Source organism: Macaca mulatta, chromosome 2 (assembly GCF_049350105.2).
Source record: "Macaca mulatta isolate MMU2019108-1 chromosome 2, T2T-MMU8v2.0, whole genome shotgun sequence".
NCBI classification, from domain to species: domain Eukaryota; kingdom Metazoa; phylum Chordata; class Mammalia; order Primates; family Cercopithecidae; genus Macaca; species Macaca mulatta.
The window spans coordinates 78,943,043-78,964,898 of NC_133407.1; the positions used below are offsets into that span (position 1 = coordinate 78,943,043).

Consider the following 21,856-nt stretch of genomic DNA (forward strand, 5'->3'; position numbering starts at 1 on the left):
GCACACACCCTGCCTTCTAGGAAGTACTCAATAAATATTTGTTGAATAAATTACTATAAAATGAATAAGATCTATGACAAAGCAATGCATCATTAACTGTAATTAGTGTAATGCCATGTCTATATCTAACCGTATTTGTAGTTTAAGTATTAGAATCTTAAAGCCACTTGACAGAGTTTGAGTTTAGGCATTTCCAAAATCAGTGATCATATAAGGATAAATAAAAGGTCTTTATATGTACAGAAGGAAAAATAGAAACCTGAGAGATAAGCTTTCCTAAATAATAATGGGCAAGGTAAATAAGAACTAATTTTTAAATAAACTTGAAAACATAAGAGATTTATATCTAAAAACCGTAGAAATAATACTTAAAATAACCTATGCGTTCATTTAAAAACACGATTAAAATATTGTCTAATTTTTAAGTGTCAAGTTCACAGTCAGAATACATAATCTGAAGACTCTAAGCTGTTTCTGCAACTACATTAAAACAGTTTAAATAGTAAAATAGAGTCTAGATTAGTGTTCAATAAAACAATTTTAAGATATACCTCAGGATTGTCTGTATATAATAGAATTTTAGAAATTAGTGTAAATCATCCTGAGGTCTACATAACTAAACACATTTTAAATGTCTTTATGTGAAAACATTTTATAAACACACTACATGTAAATCATTTTAGAAAGCCATACCTGCAAAAGAGTTGTTCTGTGGAGCTTTAGTGCCCCTTTCTGGTGAATTTTAGCAAAGCATCCTGAACAATAATCTTCTCCACATTCAAGGCATACCTAAAAAGATATTTTTTTAAAAAGTTACGTAATCTTATAAAAGAGTATGATTTTTAGAAAGTGTTTGCATAAAGATGTCATGTTTTAAATATTTATTTCTCTAATTAAATACCTATATCATCAGATTTGAGAAGCCTATCCCAGGCTTAGGACTAGTTAAGGGACTAGTTGTCCCAGTTAAGACTTGACTCTTTAGGAAAACTAATTTGAAAACACTAATTATTCTTATAACAAAATAAATGTAGTAGTTTTAATGTAGGTTTTAGATGTATATTTTAGATGCATGGATGTATGCATAGTTTCTGAATAAATTATAAAACAACCAGTAGCCTCAGGTCAAACTTCTTGACCTGGTAAAAACTAAACAGTATTATCTCTGGGTGAATAATCCTTCATTTTTATGAGTTATTTTATCTTTCCGTATGGATTTACATGACATAATTACTTTCAAATGATATGCATACTCTTTGCCCTCCAAAATCCCTATACACTTCCCTGGAAGGTACTCCTTTACTGGTGGTTCTCAAAATATGGCTTTAAAATTTTTCTCACAAGCATCTCCAAAGGAAAAAAAAAATACTGAAAAATACTTTATAAGAAAAAAATACTGGATGGAACTATGTTACCATGTCTGTGATGTTAATAACTGATAAAATGATTATGGGCAAGTTTATATTTAACTTCCAAATTACGATGTTTAAAAATGTAATTTTAAAATTGTTGGACAAGTTAAATAATGTAAAACACTTTGTACCTATGATGGTGCCAAGCAAAACTGAAAGAGAAAAGGAAACGGAAATTGGATGACAGGTTCAAGATGGTTGATTAAATGTACCTTGGGTGTGTCTTTCTATAGACAGGAGCCAAAGTATCAAGTAGATATTCACATTTCAAACAGACTGCCTGCAAGAGAACACCGGAATTCAGCAGAGAGATGATGGGAGACACTAAGGGTGAAGAAAAGAGAAATAGGTCTTCCTGCTTGGGGTCACTGGGATCTGGACCCAGGGAAGGAGTAAGTGAAGGATTTCCAATGTTTTCACATTCCTACCATGGACCTATGCAATCCTAAGTATGGAGAGATCTGGGAGCCCCATAGGCCTCCACACTAGCGTAGGGAGGTGTCTGGATATCACACAGAGGAATGGCTAGAACTCATGTGACATCCCATAGGCTTCCAAGTGCTGAGCAGCTGCACTAAGGTGCCATTCTTGGAGCCCATACCCCAAGGGTCTGAGTCCTGCCCAGAGACCACTGGTGCCCTTCCTGTCTGCAGGGCCGGGGAGCAAGAGGGGAGGCTGGGTGTTCTCATGCTCTGCCACTGCTAATGCATGACCTGGTGCATTCAGATCAAGCACCCCATGCCTGTCAGTCTCTCCCAAAACTGTCTGCTGGCCTTTCCATTAGAGAATGTTCTGCCCTTCCTGGTGGCTGGCCCACAACATAGCCATCGCTAACCCACCAGTGTTCAGCTGGGGACCCAGGATCAGTCCAGCCCCTTTATCACAGCCAACTAACGGGCAGCGGGCTATATAGCATCAAATGCCTACATCAAAAAGATAGATCTCAAGTCAACAACCTAACATTACACCCCAAGGAACAACAACAACAAAAACAACAACATCAACAACAACAACAGAACAAGAGCAAACCAAACCCAAAGCTAGCAGAAAAAGAGAAATAACAAAGCTCAGAGAAGAAATAAATAAAATTGAGCCAAAAAATTTTAAAAATCAACAAAACGAAAAATTGGGTCTTTGAAAAAATTAATGAAATTGGTGGACCACTAGCTAAATTAAGAAAAATGAGAAAGGATTCAAATACGCACGATAAGACATGATAAAGGTGGCATTACAAGTGATACCATAGAAATACAAAAGATCATCAGAGACCACTATGAGCATCTCCACACACGAACTAGAAAACATATAGAAAATGGATAAATTCCTGGAAATGCATAGCCTCTCAAGACTGAAACAGGAAAAAAACAGAAATTCTGAACAGACCAATATGAGTAGTGAAGTTGTATCAGTAATAAAAATTTTCCCAAGAACGACAGCAACAAAAAAAGCCAAGATCAGACAGATTCACAGCAAATTCTACCAGTCATAAAAAGAAAAATTGATACTAATATACTGAAACTATTTCAAAAAAATCGAGGAGGAAATACTACCTACTCATTCTAAGAAGCCAGTGTAACACTGACACCAAAGCTAGGCAAGGACACAATAAAGTTTAGAGGTCAATAACATTAATAAACATAGATACAAAAGTTCTCAAAACAAATACTAGCAAATTGAATCCAACAACACATCAGAAAGATACTACTCCATAATCAAGTGGGTCTTATCCAGGGGATAGGGGATGTCTCAACATATGCAAACCAATAAATGTGATTCACCACATAAACAGAATTAAAACCAAAACTGTATGATATCTCAGTAGATGCAGAAAAAGCATCTGATGACATTCAGCATCACTCCATGATAAAAACCCTCAACGAACTAGGCACAGAAGAAACATTCACAAAATAATAAAGGTCATAAGACAACAAACCCCAGCCAACATCTTACTGAACTGGGAAATGTCTAAAACATTCCCCCTAACAACTACAAAAAGTCAAGGATGCCTACTTTTACCACTTCTATTCAACATAGTATTGGAATTCCTAGCCAGAACAGGCAAAAGAAAGAAATAAAAGGCATTCAGGCCGGGCGCGGTGACTCAGGTCTGTAATTCCAGCACTTTGGGAGGCTGAGGCGCGTGGATCACGAGGTCAGCAGATCGAGACCATCCTGGCTAACATGGTGAAACTCCCGTCTCTACTAAAAAACAAACAAACAAACAAAAAACAACAACAACAATTAGCCGGGTGCGTTGGCAGACTCCTGTAGTTCCAGCTACTCAGGATGTTGCAGTGAGCCGAGATCATGCCACTGCACTCCAACCTGGGCGACAGAGCGAGACTCCGATTCAAAAAAAAAAAAAAAATCTCAATTGGAAAAAAAGGAAGTCAAATTATTTCAATTATTTCTGTTTGCTAATGATGTTATCTTATGAGTAGAAAACCCTAACGGCTTCTCTGAAGACTCATCAATTGACTGGATAAAGAAAATGCTGTAAGATACGTACCATGGAATACTACTCCACTACGAAAAAGAATGATTTTATGTCTTTTGCAGCAACATGAAAGGAACGAGATGGAGGCCATTATCCTAAGTGAAATCACTCATAAACAGGAAGTCAAATACTGCATGATCTTACTTGTAAGTGGGAGAGCTAAACAACAGGTGTTAACTAAACACATGGACATACAGAGTAGAAAAATAGACATCCGAGACTCCATATATTGCAAGGGTGGGAGAGGGGTAAGGACTGAAAAATTACATAGTGGCTACAATGTTCCCATTCAGATGGTGGGTACTAAAAGCCCAGACACCATCACTACGCAATACCTCCAGGTAACAAAACTTCATTTGTACCAATTAAATCTATAAAAATAAAAATAATAATAATAAATTTTAACAAAGCAGTGATATGATATGTTTTATCTAATTTAATCCTCTCAACAACTCTATACATTTACAATCATTATCGTGTCTCCATAATGAAGAGGAATAACAAAGGAACATAATGATGAAGAATTTGTCCAGAGTCATAAAAGCTAACAGTGGGGACAGGAATTCAATCCTACCATGTGGCTCAAAGCTTAAGCTCTTAACCACAACACACATTACTAATCATTAAATTAATCATTTACAATAAGCTAAAATAGTAATCAGTTACAGATACTCTTCAACTTACAATGTGGCTACTGCCCAATAAACCCATCATAAATTGAAAACATTATAAGTTGAAAACGTATTTAGTACAACTAACCTACTAAGCATCATAGCTTAGCCTAGCTAACCTTAAATGTGCTCAAAACACTTACATTAGCTTACGTTTGGGCAAAATCATCTAACACAAACCTATTTTATAATAAATTGTTGAATATCTTGTGTTTTTCTTTAACCTTCATGATCACATGGCTGACTATGAACTTCCTAGCATCGTATTTTACCACATATCACTAGCCTGGGAAAATATCAGAATTTGAACTTTGAAGTATGGTTCCTACTGAATACATACTGTTTTTACACATCTTAAAGTCAAAAAATTGTAAGTCAAAAATGGTAAGTCAGGGACCATTTGTATTGAAAAACCTTGATAAAATCCACAGTAAAATAAAATTCAGCATTTAAAATGAATGCATGGTCTAGTATGTACCAAAATCCAAATGTATATTTTTCAAGTGTGATTAGCTAAAACAGGATGGACTTTTTACTTAATCTGAAGAAAAATAAACACTATCCCTAGCATAGAAACTAGTCCCCTCTTTCCATTCTTGTTTCATGAGCTACATTCTTCTGGAGAAATGATAAAAGCATTATCCTAAATCCATATTCTAAGTGTAAAATAAACTTTAAAATGATAATTTTAGGCCGGGCGCGGTGGCTCAAGCCTGTAATCCCAGCACTTTGGGAGGCCGAGACGGGTGGATCATGAGGTCAGGAGATCGAGACCATCCTGGCTAACACAGTGAAACCCCGTCTCTACTAAAAATTACAAAAAAAACTAGCCAGGTGAGGTGGCGGGCGCCTGTAGTCCCAGCTACTCGGGAGGCTGAGGCAGGAGAATGGCGTGGACCCGGGAGGCGGAGCTTGCAGTGAGCTGAGATCCGGCCACTGCGCTCCAGCCTGGGAGACAGAGCGAGACTCCGTCTCAAAAAAAAAAAAAAAAAAAAAAAAAAAGATAATTTTATATAAATACATGGTTATATCATTATATTAATATGTATTTCAAAATATACTCTGCATAATTTTTATTTACTAAAACTTGCTAATTTTAAGTGAATTTCCCCTAAACATTTGGCACTGTTTTTACACTAAAATGCAGAAAACTGAAAATGAGTTTCAGCATATAATTGTAAGCCAAGTATCTGTTAACAACATACTTTCAGTAAAAGTAGCCAAACGAATATTTGTAGACTGGAAGATCAATGCTGGACTTGCAGAGTAAGCTTATATATTTTGTTATACAAGGATATTTGGATTCAAATTGAGCTAAAATGACCTCCAACTGGAAAATCTTTTTAGGCAGTTTGGACAACTGGCAGAAACATGCTAAAAATATAAATAAGGACTCCTTTCCACCACAGATGTTTCCTCGATGATGGAATATCCAACTGCAGTTTTAACAAATATCTTGTTAATCTGATGAATGCCAGATCAGTTGTGCTAAGCATCAGAATCCATTTGAGTTTAATTAAGTTATTCACATTTGCCAAATTAATATATAAGAAAATTGGAACTTTTGGGCTTCGTCTTTGCCATCAATATATGTAAATGGATAGGTCATTAAAAATTTTGCCAACAACAAAAGCACACTGTTTATTATCTTCCATCTATGTGCTGGACACAATGCTAAATATTTTACATGTATTAACTCATTACATGTAATAACTTTGAGGTACAGATTACTATTATCCCTAGTAACCTATTTCACAAATGAGGAAACAGAGAAAAAGAGAGATTAAGTCATTTGCTGAAGGTCACATAGCTAATAACAGGTAAAGTTGAGTTTCAAACTCCCAAAACAAAAGCCCTTAACTCCTATCTCCCATACACAATTTTCCCTGGTGAAGGCCAGGGAAATATATATATACACACACACACACATATATATATCTCCTTTATATATATCCACATATACATGTATGTGGCCTTCAAATATATATATTCACTCCAATTATCCAGTCAGCATAACCATATGCAATGACAGATGCTAAGAACAAAAGATAACATCAGAGTTTAACAGTACCATGGTCTACTTCATTAAATCTGCCTAACTTGAATTTTTAAATAGCTTATTATTATGTGTTGACAACTAATACGGGATATTATTTTTATTCAAATAAAAGAACATTATTTCTTAAAATCTTTTAAAAGACTGTTTAAATTCTTTATTCTAAATTCTGGCTTGTCTACACAATGTTTCTCAGGTAAATCAGCTGTTTAATCACTGCATACAATGTCACTCTCATGTGCTTTCCAGCCAAGGCACATGCTGCTTATCTTGTCTGGGACATCCTTCTTCTTACTTTTCCTTCCTTCTTGAAAAACAGATCCTTTATTTTCAGGTCAAGCTCTATCTACTTGTGTCATACCTTTCAAGTTCCATGGCTCAAGTGCTTACCACAGAGTAGGAGTCACAAAAAATACTGACTCATAGCTCCTGTATAATTCCTTTTCAGATCATTAGGAGCAGATCCCAACAATTTAATTCAACCTGTAAGCACCTTTTAGCTTTCATACTTTTAACTTAAGACATTTGTTTATAATTTTTACAAATTTCTGGACAGTAATAATTGTTTAAGATTCCTTATTGTCGAACATCATATCAAATAATAAAATAATATAATAAGAAGAATATTATACTACCAAGAGCTAGGGTTTTACATTTAATATTATTATTAGCTCTTTATTAGATGTGCAGCATTCTAACTCAGAGTCCAGTTAAAACTGCCATTAAATAAACCTAACAATATAGATTTAAGTCAGAAATGATTATGGCAAAGTTCTCTAAAACTATAACATAATATACAAATATTAGTATATATAATCATTAAATTCTTCGAAGAGGAAACTGCTTTTTACCTATGTGTTATATTTAAAATTGCAAATGATGCTGCAGTACCTTCGATGATAACTGAAATGAAAATATGTCTAAATTAAGAGAATGTCTATATTATGAAATAGTTTCAAATAAATAATTCACTCATTAAATATTTGTTGAGTGCCTACCATACTGCAGGCATAATTCTAGGTGGTAGGCACACAGCAGTGAACAAAACTAAACTTCTACCCTCATGAAGTTTACATTGCAGATAAGTAGAAAATAAACAAATATATATTAAATGATGATCAATATTACATAGACAAAAGAAATAGCTTCACAAAACTGGAGAGTGCAAATTAGCTTTTACTATTTTATAAAGGGCTATCAGAGTAGGTAATATTTCAGTTGATATTTATTGATATGAGGAAACTGTGAGGGAAGACTATTGGGAAAAAAATTAAAGGCTCAATTTTGAACACGTTAAAATAGTGATGCCTATTAGACATTCATATAAAGGTGTTGAGTAGGTAGACTGAGCCAAAATTTCAGGGGAGAGGTATAAGGTGAATGTGTAAATTTGGGGATGATCAATATAGATAGGGTCTTTAAAGCCAAGAGAGTGGTTGATACTGCGAAAGAGTAAGTATAGACGGACAAGATTAGAGCCCTGTGGCATTCCAACATTAAGAGTTCAAAACAGAAAACCGGCAAAGAAGACAGAGAAGAAACAGATATCAATGTCAAATGAAATCAAGAAATCATAGTGTCCCAGAGCGAGCCAACTGAAGAAAATCATCGATAAGGAGAGGGATACTGTACTATAAAATATTCCTAATACATTAAGAACTGAGAATTGACCATTGTATATGAGAATGTGGAAGTCACTGGTTGACCTTGACAAACAGTTCCTGGATAGTAGTGGGGACCCAAAACTGAATGGAGAGAATTCAAGAGAGAATGGGAACCCAGTAATTCCAGTTCTGAGTGTATACCCAAAAGAACTGAAAGCAAGGTCTTAAAGAGGTATTTGTACACTTATGTTCATAGCAGTATGACTCATAATAGCCAAAAGGGGGAAGCAACCCAAGTGTCCACCAATGGATGAACAATTAAGCAAAATGTGGCACATCCATACAAAGGAATATTATTCAGCCTTACAAAACAAAGAAATCCTGTCATTCCACAATATGAATAAGCCTTGAGGATATTATGCTAAGTGAAATAAGCCAATAACTAAAAGGCAAATAGTGTATGATTTTACTTATACCAGGTAGAGTAGTCAAAATCTCAGAGACAGAAAGTAAAATACTATTTACTAGGGACTGGGGGGAAATAGGGATGGGGAAGTGATTGTTTAATGGATATAGAGTTTCAGTTTTGCAAAATGAAAACAGTTATGTGAATGAACGCTGGTGATGGTAGAATAACAATGTTAATGTACTTAATGCTACTAAACTGTATACTTAAAATAGCTAAGTTGATACATTTTATTTTATATGTATATCACCATAATTTTGTAAATGTTCATGAAATTGGTACCAATGAGAAGTTAAAGAGCAGTCAGAAGTCATAATTTTCTGTAACTTTTTCATTTCACTTTCACTGTATAGCTTTTTTTTTTTTTTTTTTTTTTTTTTTTTTTTGAGACAGAGTCTCACTCTGTCCCCCAAGCTGGAGTGCAGTGGCGAGATCTCGGCTCACCACAAGCTCTGCCTCCCGGGTTCACGCCATTCTCCTGTCTCAGCCTCCTGAGTAGCTGGGACTACAGGGGCCCGCCAGCATGCCTGGCTAATTTTTTGTGTTTTTAATAGAGACAGAGTTTCACCGTGTTAGCCAGGACGGTCCTGATCTCCTGACCTCGTGATCCGCCCACCTCGGCCTCCCAAAGTGCTGGGATTAAAGGCGTGAGCCACCATGCCCAGCCTTCACTTTATAGCTTTTAAGAGAAGAATATAGGCCAGGAGCCGGTGGCTCACACCTGTAATCCCAGCACTTTGGGAGGCCAGGGTGGGTCCCATGAGGTCAGGAGATTGAGACCATCCTGACTAACACGGTGAAACCCCATTTCTACTAAAAACACAAAAAATTAGCTGGGCGTGGTGGTGCATGCCTGTAATTCCAGCTACTTGGGAGGCTGAGGGAGGAGAATTGCTTGAACCCGGGAGGCGGAGCTTGCATTGAGCCGAGATTGCGCTACTACACTCAAGCCTGGGCGACAGAGCCAGACTCTCTCTCAAGAAAAAAAAAAAAAAAAAAGGGGGGAGAGAGAGAGAGAGAGAGAGAAGAATATATGTCACTTGTGAGAAAAGAAAAAAAGACATACACAAATGTCCATAGCAGCCTTAAACATAATAGCAAAAATACTGAAACAACCCAAATGTCATTCAATATACGCATGGATAAACAAACTGTGTTATAACTGTACAATGGAATACTGCTCCATAATACAAATGAACACATTACCGATAAATTTAACATGGATGAATCACCATGTGGAGCAAAAGAAGCCAAAAATATATACTATATCATTCCATTTACATAAAGTTCAAGAACAGATATCACCAAATCTATAGTGTTAAAAATCAGGACAGTAGTGGCCTTGGTGTTGCGGATTGATTGGAAAAGGCACATGAGAACTTTCCAGGATAAAGGTAATCTTCTACGTACATTAATAAAAAGGTATCTGACTGTACATTGAAGCCCATCCATTTCATAGTAAATTATGCCTCAATATTAAAAAAATAGACAATGGGAGGATACAATATGATGACAGCAAGTACAGACAACTCTTCAGAAGAGTTTTACAATAATGGGGTGCAGACTTGGAGGTCATAAAGAATTTTTTTTGTTTGGATTTTTTTAATTTAAAATTTAAAATTTTGGTTTGGCTTTGCTTTTGGATGGGAGATACTGCAGCATGTTTGTGTGCTAATAGGTATGATTCAGAGGAGCTGGGACAAAGTCTAAGGTGATGTCTTTAAACGAGAATGAGAGGATGAAATTCAGAGAATAAGTACAGGTGTTGGCTGTCCCCAGCAGCATGCATGCTCAACCCACAATAACAGTAATGAAGAAAAAGTATATGGCTACCAAGCAAGTTAAGTCGGGAGCAGTATATGAGGCCATGTGAAAATTCTAACTGCTTAATATACCTACTACACAGTATATGTATATAAATACCATATAGTGTACATACTAGTAGAGCAGCTTTGTTTTCACACTGTCCACAAACTTTCCCATTTATCTTGGGTTTTTCACATTCTGAAGAATTTGCCATTTTATAATTAACTCTTGGTTTCACTGGCTCTGCAAGAAAAAAAACAATGTTACTCCAATCGTTTAAAAATATAATGTTAAGCTTTCCAATTGATAAATTAATGAAACTATGCACACTTCCCATCTCTGGATCTAACTGAAGCCCACATAGAACAAATTCTAAACATTTATAATTATACATATTCATAATACATATATGTATATAAATATATATTATATATATTTCTAAATTTTTTCTACCAAATTATATTAATCATGCAACATTAAATGTGTTTACTATCCTCCAGAAAAACATCTTATTTCCTTGAGAATTATTATAAATTCAAATTACATTTTTGGTTTTGCTATTATTAAACAATCTATTAAGATATAAAGCAATTTTTCTATTTTTAAAACTTTTCTAGAGTGAAATTTTAATTTATAATTTACACTGCTAAATTATCTTCCTTATTAAAACATTACATCAATAAAATTTAAGGAACAGTGCTGTAAAAGACCTCACTTTTGAAATATACTATTATTATAATCATGTATTAAGTTTACTTTTTTGACACAAAAGCTCCCCAAAATACTCGAATAAAATTTATGTTGAAAATCAACGTGTCATGATTTGGGGGTTTAGAATCTTTATACTGCACGAACAATTCTAAAACTTTAACTTTATTTGTAATTCAAATGTAAAAGAAAGGAGTATATTTAGCATTTAATAACATCGTGATAAACTATTTACCTTGAATCTGTTCCTTCAGTAATTTTAATTTCACTTTTCCAGCAGAAAACTGTATTAATAAAATAGACACTATTTGTCAGGTGTATATTATCTTATTCAGTGAAAGTTTAAGTTACTAACAAAAACATTAGAAAGCTGTAGCTTTGGTGCATTTTGAACAAAAATTTATTTTTAAAGAATAATATAAAATTAATAGGAGATCATCATTAAAGCATATGTGTACCTTTTAATTAATCTAATAGAAATCATAAAAAAGAAAATAAATTTTAAAAATATACGTAAACCAATTTTTGAAAACATAAATTGTCTTTTAAACAAAAATCATTATATGTCATCATGTAATGATTTTAGGAAAGTGCTAGTGTTCAAATATTGTAAAGGTTTAATACATCTTTTCTATTTCTGCTCTTTCTGAGGCACACAGTCTAATATTTGTGTAAGCTGAATCTAAACTGAATTGTGACTAATCTATTCTGCTTACATTACTATAGAAACCATATTATTTTACTTGCCCAATTTAGAGAACTACATGTGTAGGCATCACAGACTTATCCTTCAAAAGTGTTATTAGTGATCCCTGACTTTCCTAAATATTAGTCAAAAAAAATTGAATAAATAAGATTCACTGCTAGATATTTCACATAAATCTTCACTTAAAATTTGGGGATTTTAATATTTTAGGAAATAAAATACACTTGCCAATTGAACATGCTTGCCTTGATCTTATTAAAACCAACATTTAAAGTACACAAACGAGAATGAAGGATGGTATGCATTTATATAGATACTGTCAATTCAGGCCTAGTTTTCAATTTGCAATTTGCATGCTCAATTGCTCAATTTGTACGTGAGAATATGAGAACAATGGCTTCCTCTATATCTATGGCTGTACCAACTGCAGTCATCTGAAAATGTAGGCCTAATTATTCTCAGTGAATCTAGTGGTTTTGCTTCAAAGGGGCAGTTATTTTTCACATTCTTCAAAGTAACTGCTCAGATGCTATGTACCAAACATAGCAGAAAAGAAAACAAGATTGAAATAATCAATTTTTCTATGAACCACACTTTTATTTTTAAACTGCTAATGTTATACAAGTTACAGATAATCTAATCTCATTTTTCATAACCAAATTATCCAGTATGATTACTTTAATGATACATCTGAATTGAAATATGATTAGTGTGGTTATAGGCTACCCTAGATGGAATGGATAGATATGCCCAAGCAAAATGAACCCATTATTCGGGAAATTGTATAATTTGTTTTTATTATTATGATTAATATTGTTCTGCTCTATGAACACAGCCATATTTATTTCAAGTAATTCAAATTGCATAAAAATATTTCAGTGAACAAACTGCTAGCTGCTATTTTTAGACAAATAGAATTTCCTCATAGGTCTGATTTTTATCCATTTGGGAAAGGGTTGGAGGTAGGGTTGAACCAAGGATACACATACTTACACAAACACACATATACACATATACACACATGTACATACACATATATAATACATGCATATCTATATATACATATAGATAGAAAGATGGATATCTGTATATGTTTGTATATACAAATGTCAGGAACTTAATATACTAAAGCCTATGACTTATTAATGTGCTGACTCCCCCACCAGTAGGTATTGAAGGGGCGCTATCAGGGGGCAGGAAATCTTAGTGGATTTACCACACAGGCATATTATCTAAGCCACTGGGGTCAGACTATGTTGTCATTATCAGCCTCCCTGGCATTCACAAATACCTCTGAACTCCCACCAATGCCTTCATCTGCCACACTGAGCCCAAACTTCTCCCACAAGTCATCTTTCAGACGTTCTCACTGTCAACCCAATTAGCTACTGAAACTTTGCAATTCTGTACTAACTGTCGTTCCTTCCAAACCCCTACTGCCATTCCATGGAGCTTCTATTAAATAGTCATTTATGTATCTTATGCTTTAAACCATTCCCAAAAATGTTTCACTCAAAAGTTTACATCAACTGAAAGCCACCTTTACTTAGACACAGTCTTCACCAAAGCACTTCCCATAGGACCTAGCTCCTTTCCACTTCCTTTCACACACCAGGAGAGAGAAAATTTTTCGATTTGCTCTTCAGTGCTGCTTCCAGAATATGATTCTGCTATTATGATTCAGCAAAGTTGCCTCTACTGTAGGTCCCCACCATCCACTTATTGCCTGTGTCAATATCTAGGATCTCTTCCACCTGAACTTCAGCAACCTGCTCAGTATTTCTCTCCATCACATTTCTGCTTGACAGTCTTAGAGACTTCAATGTACGTGTTCACCTGACATCCTGGTTTGAAGACCCTCCAACATGCTGGCTACTGTGAACATCTAAATGCCTCTTCAGCCACCTCACCATTATGACCAAATCTGGCACGTAAGCAGCATTCTGAATAGCCACACTTTCAAAATCTCAGACTGAAAACTTTTTCAGTGCCAACATCAATCACCTTATCTCTTCCCTCTGATGCCTCCAATATCTATGTACCACTGTGATAAAAATAATACTATAGAGTCTCCTACAAATCCATGCTGAACAACCTCAGTAGGCTCTATGGTTCTTTGGCAATCCATTTACTCATTTGCTACTAATCCCCAACCACAATTCCCACAGCGGCTACTCCAAATCTCTTCATTCCCAAGAACTCAAATTCATCCCATTTCCATTCATTCACCTGAGAAGATGATATTGTCTTCAACTGTCCTAAGAAAGTTGAGGTCTTCCTATTAAAATGTTTCAGTGTCCTACCTCACCACTTGTCAAAAAAATCTCTAAAATTTATTTTCATTGCCACCTGTTTTTTCTTCCACCTTTCTTGTCTCACACACAAAAAAATATGTCTTCCTTCCTTGGTGAAGGCCTCTTTAATGAACCATCCCTTCAAAGACCACACACCCAGCAAATGGCACCTCTTTCATCCACATTTTTACTCTTTCCTCTACTCAGATGTCCATCTTTCATTCTACAAACTGGCTCACATCATCTTGCCAATTCTAGAAAAGAATTTAATAAAGTCTTTCCTTGATTCTATTAAACCCTTGAAAGGTCACCCTCTACTTTCATGCTGGTTGCAACAATAGTCTTTACTCACTGCTTCCCATCCTTTTCTTTTCAACCAATTGAAATCTGCTTTCTTATTTAATATTGACACACTCATCACATTTAGGGCTTTTAAATATTTTCATTATCCAGGAATAGACATTTTAATGTAATGTTTAGGTATCATTACAAAGTGGTTTCACATATTTCAAAGAGTTTTTGACATTGCTCAAAAGCTCTTTGAAGTAGTAGGTATTATTATGCAAGTTTACAAATATGGTAATAGAGGCTTGGAAAGATTAAGTGAATGTTAATCTATATAATCTAATGCAGAGTTTCCAGACCTCAGCATCACTGACATTTGGGGCCAAATAATTCTTTGTTGTGGGGGTTGTCAAGTGCATTGTAGGATGTTTAGCAGCACCCCTGGCCCTTATTCACTATATATCTTTAGGAAAAAACACACATAAAAACAACAACAACAACAAAGTGTATCTCTCAATGTTAACAACTGAAAATGTCTCCAGACATTGTCAAATATCTCCTGCGAAGCAAAATTGTCCCCTTGAGAAACACTGGTCTAAATAGATACTCAAAACGTTTTTCACTACACAATATATTGGACATTATTGACTTCATATTTTCTAGAAATGTTCTCCTTTACTTTTGTCCTTATAACATTGAACTACTTCGATTTTACCTCTGCTATTCTTTTTCTTCTCAATCTCTCTTCACTAGGGAGCTGGCAAATTATCTTAGACAAGCCTGAGAGCTTATATGTTAAATCTTGGCCCTGACTTTTGACCTTGAGTGAGTTATTTAATTTTTTTGATGTTAAATTATTTCATCTGTGAAACTGGAATAATAACAACATCCTCTTAGGAGTGATATAAGCACTTAATGAGATAAGAAAGGAAAAGAAGTTAAACCGTTGACTGGTATTAACACTTATTGAGCTTATTGAGTGAATATTACAGTTCTCTTTGCCAATATAGTTTACACACTTGCTTTCTTTAAGCTTTATTCTTTATACCTCTCTACTTTTTACAAATCCCTAGGGAGTACATTTAGTCCTTTAACTTCAACTTTCTTGAAAATTCAAACAAAACCCTAAATGTATACCCTGTACTTTTCTGAGTCCCTTCTTTATGCTGTCTCTTAGTCAATCCAGCCTGTAATAACAATCATATGTTTGACTTCCTCTTCTCCTTTCTTACTCTTTCATGGTTCCACATTTTTCTTTATATATGTTTTTCTACCCTTTTAATTCAGCCTCTTTTTATCTGACCTATAGATTCTTTTAATAGTCTTACAAATAGCCTGTTTCTAGTGAGATACGTTTTTTTAATTTTGGGGGTTAAAACTTTTATAATTGATTTTTCCCTAAGATAGATGACACTAGAGAATAAAATGCTTTCTCAAAGCCAAAAACTTTAGAAGTGCCAAGTAAGATCTTTGTAGATTCCAACTGACCCAATGAAAGTTTAATGATAGGTACATAAAAAACAAAAGCTGTGTAAGTTAATATTTACCAAGTCATGAATCTTGCACTAAAGAATCCAGAAGCAAAACTGTTTTCTTTATGTAAAAACACTTATCTGATTTTCATCTTCAATATAATATTGTATTTTATAGTATACAGTAAAGGAACAGCAATTCTATAGCTGGGAAACTGAAAAGCATTTTTTTCCTTCGGTATATTTACACATGGAATCAACAGTATATGAATAATAAATTAGTATTGAAGCAGAATATAAAACACTAAACAAATTTGATATAAAAGTAGGAATAAAGTCTCTCATTTGTTATATTAAACAACATTAGCTTTCACCTTAGGTTAGAAGTATTGAGTTCTATTTTATATACTTTAAACCAGATCCACACTGAATGGAAAAATTCAGTTTGGAATATGGACAAATTCACTGCAAGGTAAAATTTTGAAATCAGTTTGTAGCTGAAAAACAAAAACATAATTGAATAATGAAAGTTGCATATTACCCTACAAAATAAATCAAAAATTGAATAATATACAAAGTTGTTAAAATAAGGAGACAATATTCTGAGTATAGAAGAAAATGCAAGACCTAAAACAGAATATCTTCTTGCTTAGCAGAATGCATAAGAATCAAATAGTATCTTCTTACCTTAATAACATTTCCTTTATTTTTTGACATCATATATGATTGATTACCCAATTTGCCCACTTTTCCAGATTTCCAGTAATATTCGCTTGACCTTTAATATATATAAATAAGACAAAATATAATTACTAAATACATTTCTCCCTTTAATGAAAAGAAATATAGTTTTCCTGTTTCAGGAAATGGAAATTCAGTTGTTAACATGCAAAAAAAAAAAAGCAAAAAATGAAAATGAAATATCAATAATGTCAAAATATCCTCAGTAATTTTAAAATATAGCTTTATCATATTTGTGACTTTTGTGGAGAAATGAATAAAATGAAATAGACAAACTCAAATGAAGAATTCTATTTCCTTGATATTCACAATGACTAAAGATAGCTTTCTTAATTTATAGGAAACTTTACAGGTCTTTATGCAATTTTAAAAGCTAAATGTCCACAAATGTAAAGAAGAAAAGCAAGCAAACCAGTACCCCAAAATATTCAGTGGATCTAGTAAGTGATGAATTCCTTGTTAAAACCTCTAATGATCTCCCACATTGAAACATAACAGAGATTACAAAGAAGGCATACTTCAGCTGTACAGTTTTTGAAGCACATTTACTTGAGCATAACAAAATATTTTTGAAGTTATCAAGCCAGAGAGTCCAATTATCATTAAAAATAATAATAAGAAAAACAGTTGCTCAACATCACACAGAATAAATAATTAAGATTGGAGCACTACTATCTTCCTGGCTAGTGAGTGGCAGGTTCTCACTCTGGCTATGACATTTAATATCTGTGTGACCTCAGAAAACAATGTAAAAACTCAGTCATGCTTTAAAATGTTAAGAATCATCTAGAAAAGCTTCCACAGCTAAGAAAAACTCACTCATTAGGGTTGATTTCAGCAACTCTGATTCTCAGATGAGTATCATGATCCATTTAGGAGTCCAAACAAAGTTCGAATCAGTGAAGGTTAAAGAATTGGCCACTAGATCATTAAAAGCAGCAAGACACATAATAAACTTTGTCATCCTGGATGACATACAACATGAGATGCTCTGATTAAACCAATGCTCTAATTATTAGAGGGGCTATGTATATGAGTTATGCATATTTTTCAAATAATTGGACTCTAAAGATAAATACTACTGAAAGTATAATGAGCACATTTGAATTGTCATTAAAGGTTAAGAAAGTATTTCTAGGTATTTGACGGTCATCACTTTGAGGACTAAACAAAAGTTAATTTAATATACAAACAGTTTGGTGATATTTAGTACCAGCAAACGGACATGAAACATGCACTCTCATACACTGTAGGGAAAGATTATAAAGTTTTGACACCTATTTGGAAGACAATTTCTCAATATCTATCACAATGTAAAATGCAAATAACATATTGACCTAAAATTACAGAGGTAGGAATTTATCCCACAAATAGCTTTGCATATGTAAGTGAAAATACATGAAGAAGCATGTTCACGGAAGCATTTATAATCATAAGACACTAAAAACATAATAAAAATCTGAAAAATAAATGCTATTATATCCACACAAAAAATACTATGTAGCCACTAAGAAAATTAGGCTAATTTTCTTATCACATCAAGGCATTCTCATGTGATAAGAGCACTAAGATATATTAAGTAAAATAGTAGGATATGAATTAATTTCCATATTTTTAGATGAACTCATCTGTAAAAAAAAAAGTAAAAGACACAATATATTCAACAGATATACTCACTGAAAACAAAATACATTCATATACATGTATATATGTAGGCTTATACAAAGATAAGACATTTGTGGAGATTTTTAGTCATTAAAACGGGTGCTAGAAAATGGGCTGGGAGTTAGCCTAGAACTAAGAAGAGAGAATTTCCATCACATAATTATTAGTTCTGTTTGCTATCATTTATATTATTTTATAAGAAAACAATAAATTCAGTATAATTAGTACACATATATAAGCACAATATTAGAAAGTTTTCATTAATAAAATTTCAGCTAACTAGCATTTGCTAAAAATATTTTAAATATACTTAAGGGTTTGAGCAATTCTGATTTTATATATATATATATATATATATATATATATATATGTCATAGCATTTATTTTTCAGATCTTCATTATGTATATATATGTGAACTCTTGCTCCCAAAAGCCTTTGAATAAATAAAAATGACTCTAAACATAAACTGGTGTTTATTTACTAATGATGGCAATTTTCTGAGAGCAAAAGGTAAAGTGTGCACTGCTGTAGTAAACATTCCAGACCATAAAACAATGAAAAGCAAAAAGTTAAATAAAAAGGAAATAAGAAAGGATAAGACCCGCAGTCGAGACTGGATGAGAGGCGGAGCAAGATGGCCGAATAGGAACAGCTCCAGTCTCCAACTCCCAGCGCGAGCGACACAGAAGACCGGTGATTTCTGCACTTTCATGTGATGTACTGGGTTCATCTCACTAGGGAGTGCCGGACAATCGGTGCTGGTCCGCTGCTGCAGCCCAACCAGCGAGAGCTGAAGCAGGGCGAGGCATTGCCTCACCTGGGAAGTGCAAGGGGAAAGGGAATCCCTTTACCTAGCCAGGGGAACTGAGACACACACCACCTGGAAAATCGGGTAACTCCCACCCCAATACTGCGCTTTAAGCAAACAGGCACACCTGGAGATCATATCCCACACTTGGCTGGGAGGGTCTCACGCCCATGGAGCCTCCCTCATTGCTAGCACAGCAGTCTGCCATCTAACCTTGCAAGGCAGCAGCAAGGCTGGGGGAGGGGCGCTCGCCATTGCTGAGGCTTAACTAGGTAAACAAAGCCGCTGGGAAGCTCGAACTGGGTGGAGCTCACAGCAGCTCAAGGAAACCTGCCTGTCTCTGTAGACTCCACCTCTGGGGACAGGGCACAGATAACAACAAAAGAAGCAGAAACCTCTGCAGACGCAAAGGACTCTGTCTGACAGCATTGAAGAGAGCAGTGGATCTCTCAACACGGAGGTTGAGAGCTGAGAAGGGACAGACTGCCTGCTCAAGTGGGTCCCTGACCCCTGAGTAGCCTAACTGGGAGACATCCCCCACTAGGGGCAGTCTGACACCCCACACCTCACAGGGGGGAGTACACCCCTGAGAGGAAGCCTCCAAAGCAAGAATCAGACAGGTACACTCGCTGTTCAGAAATATTCTATCTTCTGCAGCCTCTGCTGCTGATACCCAGGCAAACAGGGTCTGGAGTGGACCTCAAGCAATCTCCAACAGACCTACAGCTGAGGGTCCTGACTGTTAGAAGGAAAACTATCAAACAGGAAGGACACCTACACCAAAACCCCATCAGTACATCACCATCGTCAAAGACCAGAGGCAGATAAAACCACAAAGATGGGGAAAAAGCAGGGCAGAAAAGCTGGAAATTCAAAAAATAACAGCGCATCTCCCCCGGCAAAGGAGCGCAGCTCATCGCCAGCAACGGATCAAAGCTTGACAGAGAATGACTTTGACGAGATGAGAGAAAACGGCTTCAGTCCATCAAACTTCTCAGAGCTAAAGGAGGAATTACGTACCCAGCGCAAAGAAACTAAAAATCTTGAAAAAAAAGTGGAAGAATTGATGGCTAATTAATGCAGAGAAGGTCATAAACGAAATGAAAGAGATGAAAACCATGACACGAGAAATACGTGACAAATGCACAAGCTTCAGTAACTGACTCGATCAACTGGAAGAAAGAGTATCAGTGATTGAGGATCCAATGAATGAAATGAAGCGAGAAGAGAAACCAAAAGAAAAAAGAAGAAAAAGAAATGAACAAAGCCTGCAAGAAGTATGGGATTATGTAAAAAGACCAAATCTACGTCTGATTGGGTTGCCTGAAAGTGAGGGGGAAAATGGAACCAAGCTGGAAAACACTCTTCAGGATATCATCCAGGAGAACTTCCCCAACCTAGTAGGGCAGGCCAACATTCAAATCCAGGAAATACACAGAATGCCACAAAGATACTCCTCGAGAAGAGCAACTCCAAGACACGTAATTGCCAGATTCACCAAAGTTGAAATGAAGGAAAAAATCTTAAGGGCAGCCAGAGAGAAAGGTCGGGTTACCCACAAAGGGAAGCCCATCAGACTAACAGCAAATCTCTCGGCAGAAACTCTCCAAGCCAGAAGAGAGTGGGGGCCAATATTCAACATTCTTAAAGAAAAGAATTTTCAACCCAGAATTTCATATCCAGCCAAACTAAGTTTCATAAGTGAAGGAGAAATAAAATCCTTTACAGATAAGCAAATGCTTAGAGATTGTGTCACCACTAGGCCTGCCTTACAAGAGACCCTGAAGGAAGCACTAAACATGGAAAGGAACAACCGGTACCAGCCATTGCAAAAACATGCCAAAATGTAAAGACCATCGAGGCTAGGAAGAAACTGCATCAACTAACGAGCAAAATAACCAGTTAATATCATAATGGCAGGATCAAGTTCACACATAACAATCTTAACCTTAAATGTAAATGGACTAAATGCTCCAATTAAAAGACATAGACTGGCAAACTGGATAAAGAGTCAAGACCCATCAGTCTGCTGTATTCAGGAGACCCATCTCACATGCAGAGACATACATAGGCTCAAAATAAAGGGATGGAGGAAGATTTACCAAGCAAATGGAGAACAACAGAAAGCAGGGGTTGCAATACTATTCTCTGATAAAATAGACTTTAAACCATCAAAGATCAAAAGAGACAAAGAAGGCCATTACAAATGGTAAAGGGATCAATTCAACAGGAAGAACTAACTATCCTAAATATATATGCACCCAATACAGGAGCACCCAGATTCATAAAGCAAGTCCTTAGAGACTTACAAAGAGACTTAGACTCCCATACAATAATAATGGGAGACTTCGACACTCCACTGTCAACATTAGACAGATCAACGAGACAGAAAGTTAACAAGGATATCCAGGAATTGAACTCATCTCTGCAGCAAGCAGACCTAATAGACATCTATAGAACTCTCCACCCCAAATCAACAGAATATACATTCTTCTCAGCACCACATCACACTTATTCCAAAATTGACCACATAATTGGAAGTAAAGCACTCCTCAGCAAATGTACAAGAACAGAAATTATAACAAACTGTCTCTCAGACCACAGTGCAATCAAACTAGAACTCAGGACTAAGAAACTCAATCAAAACCGCTCAACTACATGGAA

At 35.4% G+C, this 21,856-nt stretch overlaps 1 protein-coding gene across 2 annotated transcripts in view; it reads right to left on the reverse strand.

Moving 5' to 3' along the window:
- The window catches only part of ZBBX (zinc finger B-box domain containing), a 136,573-nt gene that overhangs the window by 106,700 nt on the left and 8,017 nt on the right, over positions 1 to 21,856 (reverse strand). For both annotated transcript variants that reach the window (XM_001095567.5, XM_001095663.5), the window contains exons 3-6: positions 16,665 to 16,755; positions 11,456 to 11,504; positions 10,646 to 10,755; positions 694 to 789 (exon numbers count right to left, since the gene is read on the reverse strand). In XM_001095567.5, the coding sequence (XP_001095567.3) occupies positions 694 to 789; positions 10,646 to 10,755; positions 11,456 to 11,504; positions 16,665 to 16,755 (346 nt within the window). The remainder of the gene's footprint in view (positions 1 to 693; positions 790 to 10,645; positions 10,756 to 11,455; positions 11,505 to 16,664; positions 16,756 to 21,856) is intronic.